The 13,884-nt window shown below is 47.6% G+C and overlaps 1 protein-coding gene across 2 annotated transcripts in view; it reads left to right on the top strand.

Moving 5' to 3' along the window:
- UMODL1 (uromodulin like 1) overlaps positions 1 to 12,974 on the top strand; it is a 60,778-nt gene extending 47,804 nt beyond the window's left edge. For both annotated transcript variants that reach the window (XM_027090913.1, XM_027090832.1), the window contains 5 exons: positions 4,636 to 4,781; positions 5,276 to 5,512; positions 5,769 to 5,928; positions 7,720 to 7,804; positions 12,793 to 12,974. In XM_027090913.1, coding sequence (XP_026946714.1) covers positions 4,636 to 4,781; positions 5,276 to 5,512; positions 5,769 to 5,928; positions 7,720 to 7,804; positions 12,793 to 12,974 — 810 coding nt within the window. The remainder of the gene's footprint in view (positions 1 to 4,635; positions 4,782 to 5,275; positions 5,513 to 5,768; positions 5,929 to 7,719; positions 7,805 to 12,792) is intronic.
- Positions 12,975 to 13,884: the final 910 nt, after the last annotated feature.

Raw genomic sequence — 13,884 nt, 5'->3', positions numbered from 1 at the left:
AGCTGAAGAAACCACAGGACCTGTAAACATCATGCAGATAATTAAAAATATGAGCTATGAACACAAGCGCTTTATTTTAAAAAGCAAACAAAGAATATAGCATCAATTCAAGTGTTTCAATGTTCCCATTTTGGATCGTTCAATTAAGAACCTATACACCTTTGTGCCCAGAAGCTAATGCATTAGGAGTCTCTACCAAGGAAAATGAACTCTAAAAATTATCATGACTGTCAATCATTCTAATTTCAGCATTTGTATAAAAACTTAGAGAGACTAATAATAACCAAGAGCTAAAGATTCTTTTTAAAAAAGCTTTTATTCCCGTTTTATTGAGATGTAATTGACACACAGACTGTATAAGTTTCAGGCGTACAGCCTGATGCTTTGACTTAATACATCATGAAATGATTATTGCAGTTTAAATGAACATCTGTCATCTCATATAGATACAAAATTAAAGAAAGAGAAAAAAATTTTTTCCTTGGGGTAAGAGCTCTGAGGATTTACCCTCTTCACCACTTTCATGTATAAAGTACAGCAGTGCTAATTATATTTATCGTGTACATGACATCCCTAGTAGTTCTTTATCTTATAACTGGAAGTTTGTACCTTTTGACCACCTTCATCCAATTCCCCCTCCCTCACTCCCTCCTCTGGTGACCACAAATCTGGCCTCTTTTTCTGTGGGTTGGTTTGTTTGTTTCTGAAGCATAATTGACCTGCAACACTGTGTTAGTTCCTGTTACACACATAGTGATTCATGTTTCTATGCATTTCAAAATGATCACCACGGTAAGTCTAGCTCCGATATATCACCATGCAAAGATATTACATGATTATTGACTATATTCCCCACACTGTACATTTCATACCCATGACTCATTTATTTTGTAACTAGAAGTTTTTACCTCTTAATCTCTGTCACCTATTTCTCTCATCCTCCCCCCCTTCCTTCTGGCAACCACCTGTTCTCTGTATCTATAACTGTTTCAGTTTTGTTATGTTTGTTCATTTGTTTTGTTTTTTTTAGATTCCACATATAAGGGGTAACATACAGTATTTGTCTTTTTCTGTCTGACTTATTTCACTTAGCATAATACCCTCTAGGTCCATCCATGTTGCTACAAATGGCAAGATTTCATTCTTTTATATGGCTGAGTAGTATTCCATTATATATATATGTATAAATATGTATATATTTCAGATCCTCTGCCCATTTTTTAATTGGGTTGTTTGTTTTTTGATGTTGAGTTATATGTGCTCTTTGTATGTTTTCGATATTAATCCCTTATCAGATATATTATTTGCAAGTATCTTCTCCCATTCAGTAGGTGGCCTTTTTTGTTTTGTTGATAGTTTCCTTCATTGTGCAAGTTTTAGTTTATGTAGTACCATTTGTTTATTTTTGCTTTTGTTTCCCTTGCCTGAGGAGACATATCAAAAAAAATATTACTAAGACTGATGTCAAACAGCATACTGCCTATGTTTTCTTCTAGAAGTTTTATGGTTTCAGGTCTTACATTTAAGTCTTTAATCCATTTTGAATTTATTTTTGTGCATGGTGTGAGTGAGAAGTCCAGTTTGATTCTTTTGCATGTAGCTGTCCAGTTTTCCCAACACCATTAATTGGAGAAGCTGACTTTTCCTTATTGTATATTTTTTCCTCCTTTCTTGTAGATTAATTGTCCATATAAGTGTAGGTTGATTCCTGGGCTCTCTGTTCTGTTCCATTGATCTGTGTGTCTGTTTTGTGCCAGTACCATGCTATTTTGATTACTGTAGCTTTGTAGTATAGTCTAAAGCCAGGAAGTGTGATACTTCCAGCTTTGTTCTTCTTTCTAAAGATTGTTTTGTCTATTTGGGGTCTTTTGTTTTTCCATACCAATTTTAGAATTTTTTTGTTCTAGTTCTGTGGAAAATGCCATTGATATTTTAATAAGGATTGCACTGAATCTGTAGATTGCCCTGGGTAGCATGGTCATTTTAACAATATTAATTCTTCCAATCCATTAATACGTATATCTATCCATCTATTTGTGTTGTCTTCAGTTTCTTTCATCAGTGTCTTACAGTTTTCTGAGTACAAGTCTTTTTACCTCCTTAGTTAGATTTATTCCTAGGTATTTTGTTTTTTTGATGTGATTGTAAATGAGGTTCTTTTCTCTTTCTGATAGTTTGTTGTTAGTGTACAGAAATGCAACAGATTTCTATATATTAATTTTGTTTCTGCAACTTTACCAAATTCATAGATGAGGTTTTTTGGTGGTGTCTTTAGGATTTTCTATGTATGGTATCATGTCATCTTCAAACAGTGACAGTTTTTTTGTTTGTTTTAATGAGAGCCCTGGGTCACACAGCTGTCTTCTTGCTATAACCTCACATGGCAGAAGGGACAAGGGAGTTCTCTGAGGTCTCTTTTGTAAGGGCACTAATCTCCCCCAAAGGCCTTACCTCCGAATACTATCACACTGGGGATTAGGTTTCAACAGACAGGTTTTATGGGGACACAAGCATTGGGTCAACCCAGCAGGAAGCTTGCAGGACAAAACAGCCATTCCTTTATATGTCCTCATCCTTTTAGCCCTGAAGCAGCCTGCCCTGGGAAGGGCATGATCTCTGGTGAGGCTGACCCTGAAGAAGCTGACAGTTGGAGACCATCTGCTGACTGCACAGCTCACAGCTGGGCAGCAAGTCTTTCCTTGAAGAGGGATCTGAATGGGACATCTCTGTGTCTACCAGAGTCTACCTCTCGAATAGTGACAGTTTTACTTCTTCCTTTCCAATTTGGATTCCTTTTATTTCTTTTTCTTTTCTGATTGCTGTGGCTGGGACTTCCAATACTATGTTGAATAAAAGTGGTGACAGTGAGCATCCTTGTCTTATTCCTGACCTTAGAGGAAATGCTTTTAGCTTTTCACCATTGAGTATGATGTTCAAGAGGCATAGACTCTTTGATGTAAACAACTTTATCAGTTTGTCCAGGTCTGTTTAATATGCACACAAGGAAAATGCACTTGTTCTATAATTTCTTAAAAAACAGCAAGTAAGGAGTAGATGCAGTAGCTGTAGAAGGAAAGAGAATCAAAAGGTCCTTCTCTTCAGGGACTTTCAGATCATTGGAGAGTAGACAATTCCCTTCCTGCTCCTCCAAGCTTTGCCCTACAGACGATGTTTTGTTCTCAGACCCACTCACGTCAAGGCTTATTTGGCCATTAGATTTCTCGTCTGTCAGATGCACAGGTTCCATTAGCATTGTTAGTGTCAAAATGTCTATTTTCAGCAAACGTTCTCCTGGCAACCTTATCGGGATTAGACCCTTTGTCATATAGCTCGTACTCTGCTTTGCTCTTTCATCCTCCAAGAAGTCCAATAACTTCTACTTTACTTGGCTGTGTATTTCTACAAACTCTAATCCACACTTCTTTACTGGCGTAATTTTCAACCATGCCTCTTGTTTCCTCTTCATTCGATGGCTCTGATTTACCTATTTCACACAAATTTCCCCTTGTCTAGTTCTAAACTGTTAAGGCCAGTGACTTTAACAGAAGCAGGGCAATGCCCACTACCAGTCGTTATGCATAGTAAGCATTACAACGGCAGGTCATCTAGGCTGTGCTTGACTGGCCCTGTGCTCTGTTCTTCTAGTGACACTTTTGGAGATGTCAGTAAGGGGTGTTGATCTTGCAGAAGCCACCACCAGGACAATCAAACTCCAAGCCACTAGCAAGTAAAGCACTTCAAATGGGTGGTTACAACTTCAGGCATTTTGTCAAACAAAATGTTTAGCTTCAGTATAATGGTGGCAATTTTCACAGACATTTTAATCTCTTCCTACAATGCTCTCCACTGAATCCAATGATGAAATTGCCCATCCCAGGGTCTTCATCACTATTTTTGGCTCTGGAGAAATTTTGGAGCTCTCTTTGATGTTGGCAAGCCCATCTTCTTGTACTGGTATACAACTGCGTGAAAATCTTCTCTTTTTCCTGATAAACGTTCACATTCTGAGTATCCAGGCCTTCATACCAGCTGACCCTGGCAGCATTTCTCTAGCATGAAACTGATTAGCTCTGCACTTTTTTTTAATGGCCTTAACCTCATTAACGCTAACGGGCATCACAATTCTCCCTGGAGACTTGTGTCCACAGGCAAGAGCTGTGTTATCATTTCACACCCCTGAGTCCTCTTCCAGACCACATTCATTTTCTTTAGGTTGCCCTCGGACCCCTGGTTCTGTGTTAGTGTCCCTAGAATTAGAAAGAATGCAGTTTGATGAGTTGCAGACTTTAACCGATTTATTTTAACTCGATTTCTTTGGTGAGGGCTTGCTCTCTAATTTTCAGAAGTGTACCTGGGGATTATTTGGGGAAGAATCTAATCTATTGTTTGGGGTATCGTCTGATCTAGTTTGTCTCTGGTTCTCTTTTAATGAAGAAAGCGGGTACAGGAAGTAGGCTAAACCAGATGTCACGACGTTATGTTCTCTTTTGCAATTTGTACTGGGAAAAAGTTGTCAAGGTTTTCATATTTGGGGGGATAAGCTTTAAACAACCCCTGCACCCAGAACTGTGGTCCGTAGACATGTTGGGGGCCTGCTGGGGCCCGGGAGCTCACTCATGTCCCGTCTGCGTTCAGAACATGACGAATACGGTGGTGAGGACCACGCTGAGGAACGACCTGTCCCCAGAGGGCATCATCCATCACCTGAAAATCCTGAGCCCTATCCACTGCGCCTTCCAGAATGACCTCCTGACGTCATCGGGCTACACCCCGGAGTGGGGGTGAGTGCAGAGGCGTCTCCCCAATTCCCTGCAGCTCACGTTCCTCCCAGCACCATCACTTGGGGGTTTCTTTAGGGTTTTAATCACTTGAGGACGCTTCTGAGAGACTGAACATACCAAAGGCAGTGGCCAAGACCTGATTAATAACTGGCAGCTTCCCTAGGTTTGTCCCCATCTCCAGTTTAGAGCCAACCAGGGAAAGCCACATCTGTTCCCCTTGCCAGTCACGTAGGACGCCCCCATCAAGGCACGCCTCTCTCCCCCTTTCCCCTGTGAAGCTCACCCCTTCTCTTCGTGCTTTTGAGTCTCCACCAAACTCTAGTAACCAGGGCTGACCCCAGCTCTAGCCAGCTCAAAAAAAAAAGCCTTTCTTTTCTTATTCTCATTTGGGTGGTCTTCTTTTAATTCCATCTTTCTTTGGAGTATTTTGGGGAGAAATGGGAACAGGAGGGTCACAGAAGCAGACCCCCGCCCGCAAACGCTCCCTCTTGCAGAGTTTACACCGTCATCGAGGACCTCCATGGCGCTGGAAGTTTTGTCACCGAAATGCAGTTATTTATTGGAGACTCTCCTATTCCTCAAAATTATACCGTGTCTGCCAGTGATGACGTCAAGATTGAAGTAGGGCTCTATAAACAGAAAAGCAACCTCAAGGTGGTCCTGACCGAGTGCTGGGCAACGCCATCCAGCAATGCCAGGGACCCGGTCATGTTTGGCTTCATTAACAACAGGTAGGGGCACCCACCCCCTCTGTGTAGCCTTCTTTGGACCCTCTGAATTTCCAGACATGCATGGATGCAGACCCGGGTTTTAGGTGACGCCCTCAGGAGAGCCTCCTCTTGGGAACCAGAGATCTAGCCATCCTTGCCTTCTTGTATCCTAGTGGGGATGCTCTGTGTGCACTCAGGTGCACGGTAAGGAAACTCACCTGGGAACAAGGACAGGAGGGCCAGTTTAGAACTAATGAGTCGCTTTGTCTCTTCCCAGCTGCCCTATCCCCAACACACACACGAATGTGATTGAGAACGGGAACTCCAACAAGGCCCAGTTTAAGCTGAAAATCTTTTCCTTCATCAACAACTCCATAGTCTATCTGCACTGCAAACTCCGCATCTGCATGGAATCCCCTGGAACCACGTGCAAAATAGTAGGTGTTTTGCTGTTCTAAACCTCTGGACTCACCCTCTTTGTTATGAGGAGGGTTGCTCTGTGATCAGAAGCCCAGGGCCTGGGCATTTCTGGGGCCAGACTTCAGGGAGGAGGTGCTGGGCCCTGCAGACTTGGCCCTTAAAAGACATGAAATGAGGTTTTAATGGTGGGCAGTCCTGGGTGAGGACCAGTGTCGCTGGGGGGCTAACTTGAGTCCTTCCTTAGACCATACCATTCCACTGGCCATCACATCAGACCTTCCTTGTCATGGTGCTGTCATGCTTCTCCTTCGAGGTGATCGAATGCATACTTAGGTGTAAAAAATGTTATTTTAATTTGAAATTATTTTTAGCAAGTCGGTGGCACACTGTTGAATCCTAGCCACTAGGTTATTTCATCAGGTTTTTGTTCTTTCCCGTTCAGCATTTATGCTGGGATTATGAATAACTTTACATTCTCATTTCCTCAGAACTTTGAATTTGAAATGTGCTTTGCACTTCTGGGTTGGAGAGTTATTCTTCATCCACAGACAAGTATGTGAAGTGACTGTCATGTGTCACCTGTGGCTGGGGAAGGCATGGAGGGCTCTGTTGGCCTTTGGTTCAGCAACCGCATATTTCTCTCTCCTTTGGGGACACGTTTGTTCCTGTGCTCCTTACAAAAGTTGGGCAGTTTTCCTGGGTGATCAGGGCCAGCCATCACTCAGGATGCACAGCAGAAGAAATCCAGTGAGCCCTCATTTTGCTGTCACTTTTTCTCAAACAGCAGGTCTACTGGAAAGGAACACAGACTCCTGGTGCCTGCCCACTGAGGGGCTCCGAGCCTGCATCAGCCCCTTAGAAACCCTAGGGTGTTAATGACCACGACAGCTTTGACAGGGAGCGGCCGGTTCTCAAATTCTCTACACTATGAGCTTCACGTATTTCTTTCCAAGCTCCTCTAGGATGGGTGTTGTATTGGTTTCCTGCGGCTGCTGTAATGAAGTACCGCAGGCTGGGCAGCTTAAATAACATAAATCTATCCTCACACAGTCTGGAGGCTGGAAGTCCGAGATCAAGGTGTCGGCTGGGCTGTTCCTTGTGAGGCTGTGGGAGAATCTGTTCCAGGTCCAGCTCCCTGACTGATCGATGTCACCTTCTCCCTGTGTCTTCACATGTCTTCCCTCTGTGCATATCTGTGTCTGTGTTCAAATGTTCTCTTTTTGCAAGAACACAGCCCTATTGGATTAGGGCCACCCTACTGACCTCATCTTAACGCGATCATCTGCAAAGGCCCTATTTCCAAATAAGGTCACGTCCACAGGTACTGAGGTTAGGACTGCAACATCTTTTGGGGAACACGATGCACCCCATAGCAGGTGTATGGTAGACAGATTCTATCATGTCATTGAAACTTTTCATCAGGCCCAGGTGTTAAAAGGAGCAGGTGTCTGCCGCGGGCTGTGGAGAACAAAGGGTGACTCTGAGACGATGCCCCCAGGGGCCAAGGGGCCAGAGCTGGAAACTGGAGACAGCACAGGGGGCTACATCTTGCTTCCTCCAACCCTCCTGCTGCCCAGCCCTCCCCCATCCAGTTGGGCACCCTGCCTGCACAGCCCCGAGGCCCAGGTGGTCCAGCCTCCCCCTTCCTCCTTCTCCCCTGACCAAGCTCATCCAGGATGCACAAACGTGACTTGACGTTTCCGGCAGGAAAGAACATGTGCGAATCAGAGTGTCAACCCTGATAGTGGATACATTTCTCATAAACATTGTTCAGCTAATTTGTACTTCTTCTCCTTTTAAAATTACAGAACTGTGACGACTTTAGGTCGCTGAGAAACGGCGAGCCCTCTGCAACGCACCAGATGTCCTGGGGACCCCTGATTCGGTCCGAAGGTGAGCTGGTGACTTGGTTTAGACAACTAAACTTGGGTATTGATTCAGAAACTGCTAGCTGTCCCCAAATATCTGTTCTCTTCTCCTTCCATGGTAATAGAACCCCCAGTTTTTAGGGGACAGGTGGCTGCCAGGAATAAACACTATAATTCCCAACTGACCTTATAGCAAGAGTGGCCATATGGGTGAGCTCTGGCTAATGAGATGCAAAAGAGAGTGTCAAGTGACAACTTTTTTTTTAACATCTTTATTGGAGTATAATTGCTTTACAATGGTGTGTTAGTTTCTGCTGTATAACAAAGTGAATCAGCTATACATATACATATATCCCCGTATCTCCTCCCTCTTGCGTCTCCCTCCCTCCCTCCCACCCCTCTAGGTGGTCACAAAGCACTGTGTGCCTGCCTTGTAAACATCCGGTACCCACCCGGCTGCCTGACATTCAGGGGAGGCGGCTGCAGGCAGCCGCCATCTGGGGGCATGAGCACCGTGGAGGCAGGAGCCGGGAGCCCCAGGACACCGTGGAGCGAAGCTGCAGGGCCAGGCCTGGGCTCTGACCTCCGATGTTTATGCCAGAAAGAAATAAGCTTCCATTTTCCTTGTCGCTGCTTTTTTGGGGTTTTCTCTTCCTTTCGGCTAAACCTAATCCCAGTTGACTTTCCTTTTTTATTGTTTTTCTTCCTAACTTGGATGGCCCTCCTTGCCTCTCTATTTTCCCATACAGGAACTTCCGGGTTTTGGATGCAGGGTGTAAACCGGGATGGGTGTGCTAACCAGGGCTTGGGAAGCGGGCCTCTCACTGTTGTGGCCTCTCCCATTGCGGAGCACAGGCTCTGGACGCGCAGGCTCAGCAGTCACGGCTCACCGGCCCAGCTGCTCCACGGCATGTGGGATCTTCCCGGACCGGGGCACGAACCCGCAGCCCCTGCATCGGCAGGCGGACTCTCAACCACTGCGCCACCAGGGAAGCCCCAAGGGAGGTCTTCTTAGCCAGTGATATTCAACTGCTGGTTCTCATGCAGAGGATTTTGGAAATGAAAACAAAAGTCCCAGGTCCCAGGCCATGCCCCAGGCCAACCAACTCAATGTCTCTGGAGCTGGATTCCAGGCCCTGGCGTTTGCACCCGTCCTCGGATGATCGCTGGCCTGGGTCCTGGGACAATGTGCTTTTCCTATCCTCTTCATTGTCTTAAATGGCTGAGAACTGATGGATCTAATATGAAAGAGAATGTATGTGAATTGCATTCTTATTTATAGAAACAGAACTTCTTTTTATTCATAGATATTACAGATAATGTCAAAACCAGAGTGGAAAAAACACTGGGTTTGGAGTCAGGAGGGCTGTGTTTAAATATAGGCTCTCATACTTCTGAGCTGTGTGCTCTTAGGAATATTCCTGAGTCTTCTGAGTCCCGTCCAGCCAGCCATCATTCCTCCATCCATCCACTCACCTACCCACTTATTCATTATCTCCTCTAACTACTGTATGCCAGGCTCTGTGCTTTTTCTCTACATCATAGGAGTTATTACAACAGTCCTACATACCTGGCCAATAAGATTACAGTAAATAAAAATCCTCTGTGAGGCTAAAATTTGTGATGCAGGAGCTAGGTTGCCTGGAGACAAAACTTGGGTCTGACTTTGGGCATGCTGCCTTTGCGTCATTTGCCTCATCTGTAAAATGGGGACAACAATAATGATGATGGTACTTCCTAGTTCATACAGTGCCTTGTCCATAGCAATCACTGGTAAGTGTTATTTATTATCCTTCCTAACCGGTAGTGCACTTCACTGACACAGCCATTGCAGAGAACCCCAAACACAGTAAGGGTATAGATGGTCAAGCTCAATGACAGGATTATAATTATTCATTTTGTTCATCATTCTTTCTCATTGTATTATTAGCTTTTTTGCTTCATAACTGTGTCATACAAATATACAGAAACATCATTTAGAAACTTGGAATCTCTCAGCTGGTAGGCAGGTGATTGCATTTTAATAGTGCGTAGTAACAGAAATACTGCTGGAGACAGAGTGAAAAGAGGCTGGCAGACAAGTACCTCCGGGATTTTATCTCTGCCCCTCCCACTGGGCACCCATGACCTCTCCCCTGCTATCACATCACTTCTACTCTGGGGAAGAATGAGAACTCTGGGAGATCTCAGGGAACTTGTCCAAGCTCACACAGCTATCACCTGGACAAGCTGGGCCTCTCCCAGCAGTTCCAGCCTTTTCCTAACCCACCCACCCTTGGTCTCCAGGGGCTGCCCTGGCTTGCTTTCCAGGCATCAGTCCACCCCAGCCTTCACACCACGGGTGTTAGTTTTCTGGGGCTAGTGACGCAGGAAACTAAGAATCACAAACCGGGTGGCTTAAAAGAACAGAAACTACTCTCTCAGAGTCTGGAGACCCAAGTCCAAGGTCATGGCGTGGGCGGGGCTGGTTCCTTCCGAAGTCCCTGAGGGAGAGTCCGTTCCAGGCCTCTCTCCCAGCTTCTGGTGGTTCTGGTCTGGCAGCCTTGGCTTGTGGTTGCATCCCTCCAGCCTCTGCCTCTGTATCCCATGGCTTTTCCTGAAGGTCTCTGTCTTCTTACAAGGACACCAGTCGTTGAATCAGGGGCCTCTTCTGCTTGAGTATAACTTAACTAAAGATGTCGGCAATGACCCTATTTCCAAATAAGGTCACATTCTCAGGCACTGGGGGTTAGGACTCAACATACGTGTTTTGGAGGGATACACTTCAACACATAACACTGTGTGTTGGCAATTTTAAGGCAGCATCCAACTGGTAATCGTTCCTGAATCTGTGCTACCGACAAATCGTATATCGGCACTGTAATTCTTGCACTTCATTTTTGGAAATCATCCGTGGCCATCTGCTTTATAGAGAACATTATTTCTCACTCACTAGAGTTTTTTTGTGTGAAGAGGTAGAGAATGTTTGAGATTAATGTCCGTGGGATCCTGAAATGTCCCAGGGGGAAGGGTCTGGAACAATTATTGAGGCAGCTCAGAAGTGAGGGGCCTGGGTGCCCCCAGAGAACAGCTGAGCTGGACCTCAGACCTCTGGAAGGACCTGGACCCTCTGCAAGGGGCCGGGGTTATACGTACCCTGCTCCTGGGTTATTTGCGTGCCAGGAGGTCCTCCATCACTCTCCCTCACCAAGATGTGTCCCCTTCACAAGAGCAGCGATAGGCTAGTGTCTTTGTGAAAAGGTTGATCATGGGCGTCACCGCCGTGATGTCACGGCAGCCCTGCTCCTGCTATCCTGGGGGACGACCAGTGTCTTTCATTTAAGCATCTCGTCTATCGTGGACTGACAGGTGGTTACTATGTTTAAGAAAATACCCCCAATGATGACGCGGGTTGCATTGCGACACAGGCTCCCTCTCTAGTTGTAAGCATCTCTCCTGGACCAGTAACCATTCCTGGACCATGGTAACCAGTGGACGGCACCGGCCTGTGGACCCCACTCGGAGCAGCTCTGAGTCAGTGGCCAGTGAAGAGTGCTCGGCTGCAGGGAACAGAAACCCAGCTGGAGAGGCAGCGACCGAACACGTTCGGTCATCTCTGTAGCTGCCAGTCTGGGGCTGGGGCTGGGCTCCACGGGGCCAACAAGGGGGCCTCTTCTGCCTTTCTGCTCCAGCATCCTCAGGGCAGACAGCCCCCCTTGTGCTCACAAGTTGGTCCCCTACGTGAGGCACAGGAGGAGGGGGAAGGGTTCACTGTAGCACCCACTGGAGGATGGATTTAAGATCCAGCCATGAAGGGGTTGTCAGGAAGCTGGTGCCCCAGAGTCTGGAGGCCTCAGGTTCCTTGGGAGGTTGCAGCCGCTCCAGCAACTGTCCCCAGTATCCCTATCCCAGTGTGGTCCTCCCTCTGTAGGAGGGGGTTGCCCGGTTCCAGCTGGCCCACCATCCAGGCAGTCGGGTGGGAGCCTCTTCTAGGCCATTGCTGAATCACTTTGGTGTCTGCACTCGTCTGATCCATGACTGGGAGACCTGGAGCAGCGGCCACTTCCGGAAACAGCCCCAGAAATGGAAAACGGGATCTCCAGTGTCCCTTATTGTCCAGGAATGCTTTCCTACCCAGACCTTTCTGATAAGCTCCTGTGGTGAAATTGAGATAAAATTCACCTAATATAAAGTTAACTGTTTTAAAATAAATAATTGGGCAGAATTCAGCACCTTCACCACCCTTCTCTAGCTTCAAAACATTTGCATCACCCGAAGCAGCTCCGTGCCCACAGGAGGGAGTGACTCCCCAGCCCTTCCCCTGCCCCTGAAACTACCTGGCTTGGCTTCCTGTCTCTGGTCTCCCTAGAAACAGGGTCACACGACAACGTGTGGTCCTTGGAGACGGATGCCTGTCACTCAGCACAATGGGTGTTTTCAAGACTCATCCATGTCATAACCTGTGGCCGAATCTCGTTCCTTTTATGGCCGAATATTATTCCACTGGGTGGATGGACCACGTGTTGTTTATTCATTCATCCTTTGATGGATTTGGGGGCTGTTTCCCCCTTTCGGCTGTGCTGGATATGCTGCTATGTGGCCGCGTGTATGAGTGTTTATTGAGTCCCTGTGTTCAGCAGTTTGGGGTCCAGGCTCTCCTGTGCTTTCCTGTCCCTGAGTGCGGGGAAGGCCAGCTTCCCGGTGCTGTGCAGTGTGTGGGCACCGTGTGTCTCTGTGCAGCGCACGCTGAGCGCTCTGCCCCGACCTGGAGATCCTGGGGCTCCCGCATGGCCTCCTTCCTCTTGGCCAGTGATTATCCAGAACGTGGGCAGGCAGACCTGTCCTGGCTGCTGTGCTCTCCCGGGCTTGGGGCGGGGGCACGGGCACGCTGAACGTCTGATGCGTGAGAGCTTGCTCCATCGCGGGTGCGTCCCGTCCCGAGCCCTCCATCCAGGGGCAATGCCGGGACCCCGCTGCGACAAGGCCGAGCTGCTTTGGGCAGACCACCCACCTGCGCCTGTTTCATCCCTGCAGGAGAACCTCCAGCTGCAAAGCCGGGCCTGCGAGCCAGTTACCTGGTCCTCATGCTGGTGGCTGCCTTTGCCTTGGTGGCGGGGCCAGCTGCCCTTCTCATCATGCGCTACCAGAGAACGACCGGAAAATACAACCTCAAAACCCAGTCCGACAACTTCCGCTACCAGGTGTTCCACGAATAAGGAGCCCGGCTGCCCGCAGGTGGGTGAGGAGGGAGGCCCGTCTCGTCTGAGGCACCAGTCCTGCCTTTGCCGCCGAGGTGCCTGCACAGTGCGTCCCGCGGGGTTTGGCAAAGGGTAGATTTGTGGGTTTCGACGGCTCATGCCTGGGATACTGTGATTTATAATCAGAAATATATACTTGGTCTTCACCCACTGCTCCTGGCACAGAGCTCCTGAAACCCTTGGAATTTCCTAAGTGCTGAGGGCGGTAAAGGTGTTTTTGTTATATTAGTGAGGGGACCTTTGGCCTGTGCCTTAGAATGGGGGCCGGTTGCTGGGAGAGACTGCCGCGTGATTAGAGGGCTAGATGTGCTCTGCTGAGGCTCCAGATAGGGGGCGAACGGCAGTAACTTCAGTTCAACTTTCCTCCAATAATAACGATAACAGCTGCCTTGGCGGGGTGCCTTCCAGTCTGGTTGGGGGCCCGCCAGGTTTGGTCACGAAGACCCTCCCACTTCCCCACCCTATTCCATCCTGCCCCCGTCGGGGGTCCTGTCACGTGGACACGCCCCACAGTGGCTGGCCCAGGTCCCTGTTTCCTGCCTGGGTCAGCAGCGTCCCCCGCTGGGCCACCTTCCCCGCGTTCAGCTCTTCATTCTCTCGAGATAACGGACCTTTGATACAACTCCTCAAAGTGTGGCAGTTCCTGGCTTCATCCCTTAAATGAGGAAAGGGGGCTCAGAGATCTCAAGTGAATCACCCCCATCACACAGCAGAGGTGGGTTACAGCGCACTTCCCCACAAGGCAACGTCCCTTTCTGGGTGACTTCAGCGTCGTCAGAGAAAATGTCACCTCCTTCAGGGGCTGGTCCTGCAGACACTGGAAACGTGATGTCTTCGCCCTGTCTCAGCCCCCTTTGCTCCAAGGACC

Source organism: Aethalodelphis obliquidens, unplaced genomic scaffold (assembly GCF_003676395.1).
Source record: "Aethalodelphis obliquidens isolate GAN/ISIS:26980383/991018 unplaced genomic scaffold, ASM367639v1 scaffold1, whole genome shotgun sequence".
NCBI classification, from domain to species: Eukaryota; Metazoa; Chordata; class Mammalia; order Artiodactyla; family Delphinidae; genus Aethalodelphis; species Aethalodelphis obliquidens.
Note: the sequence above shows the minus strand (reverse complement) of the source record. Positions and strands in the feature narration are given on the sequence as shown.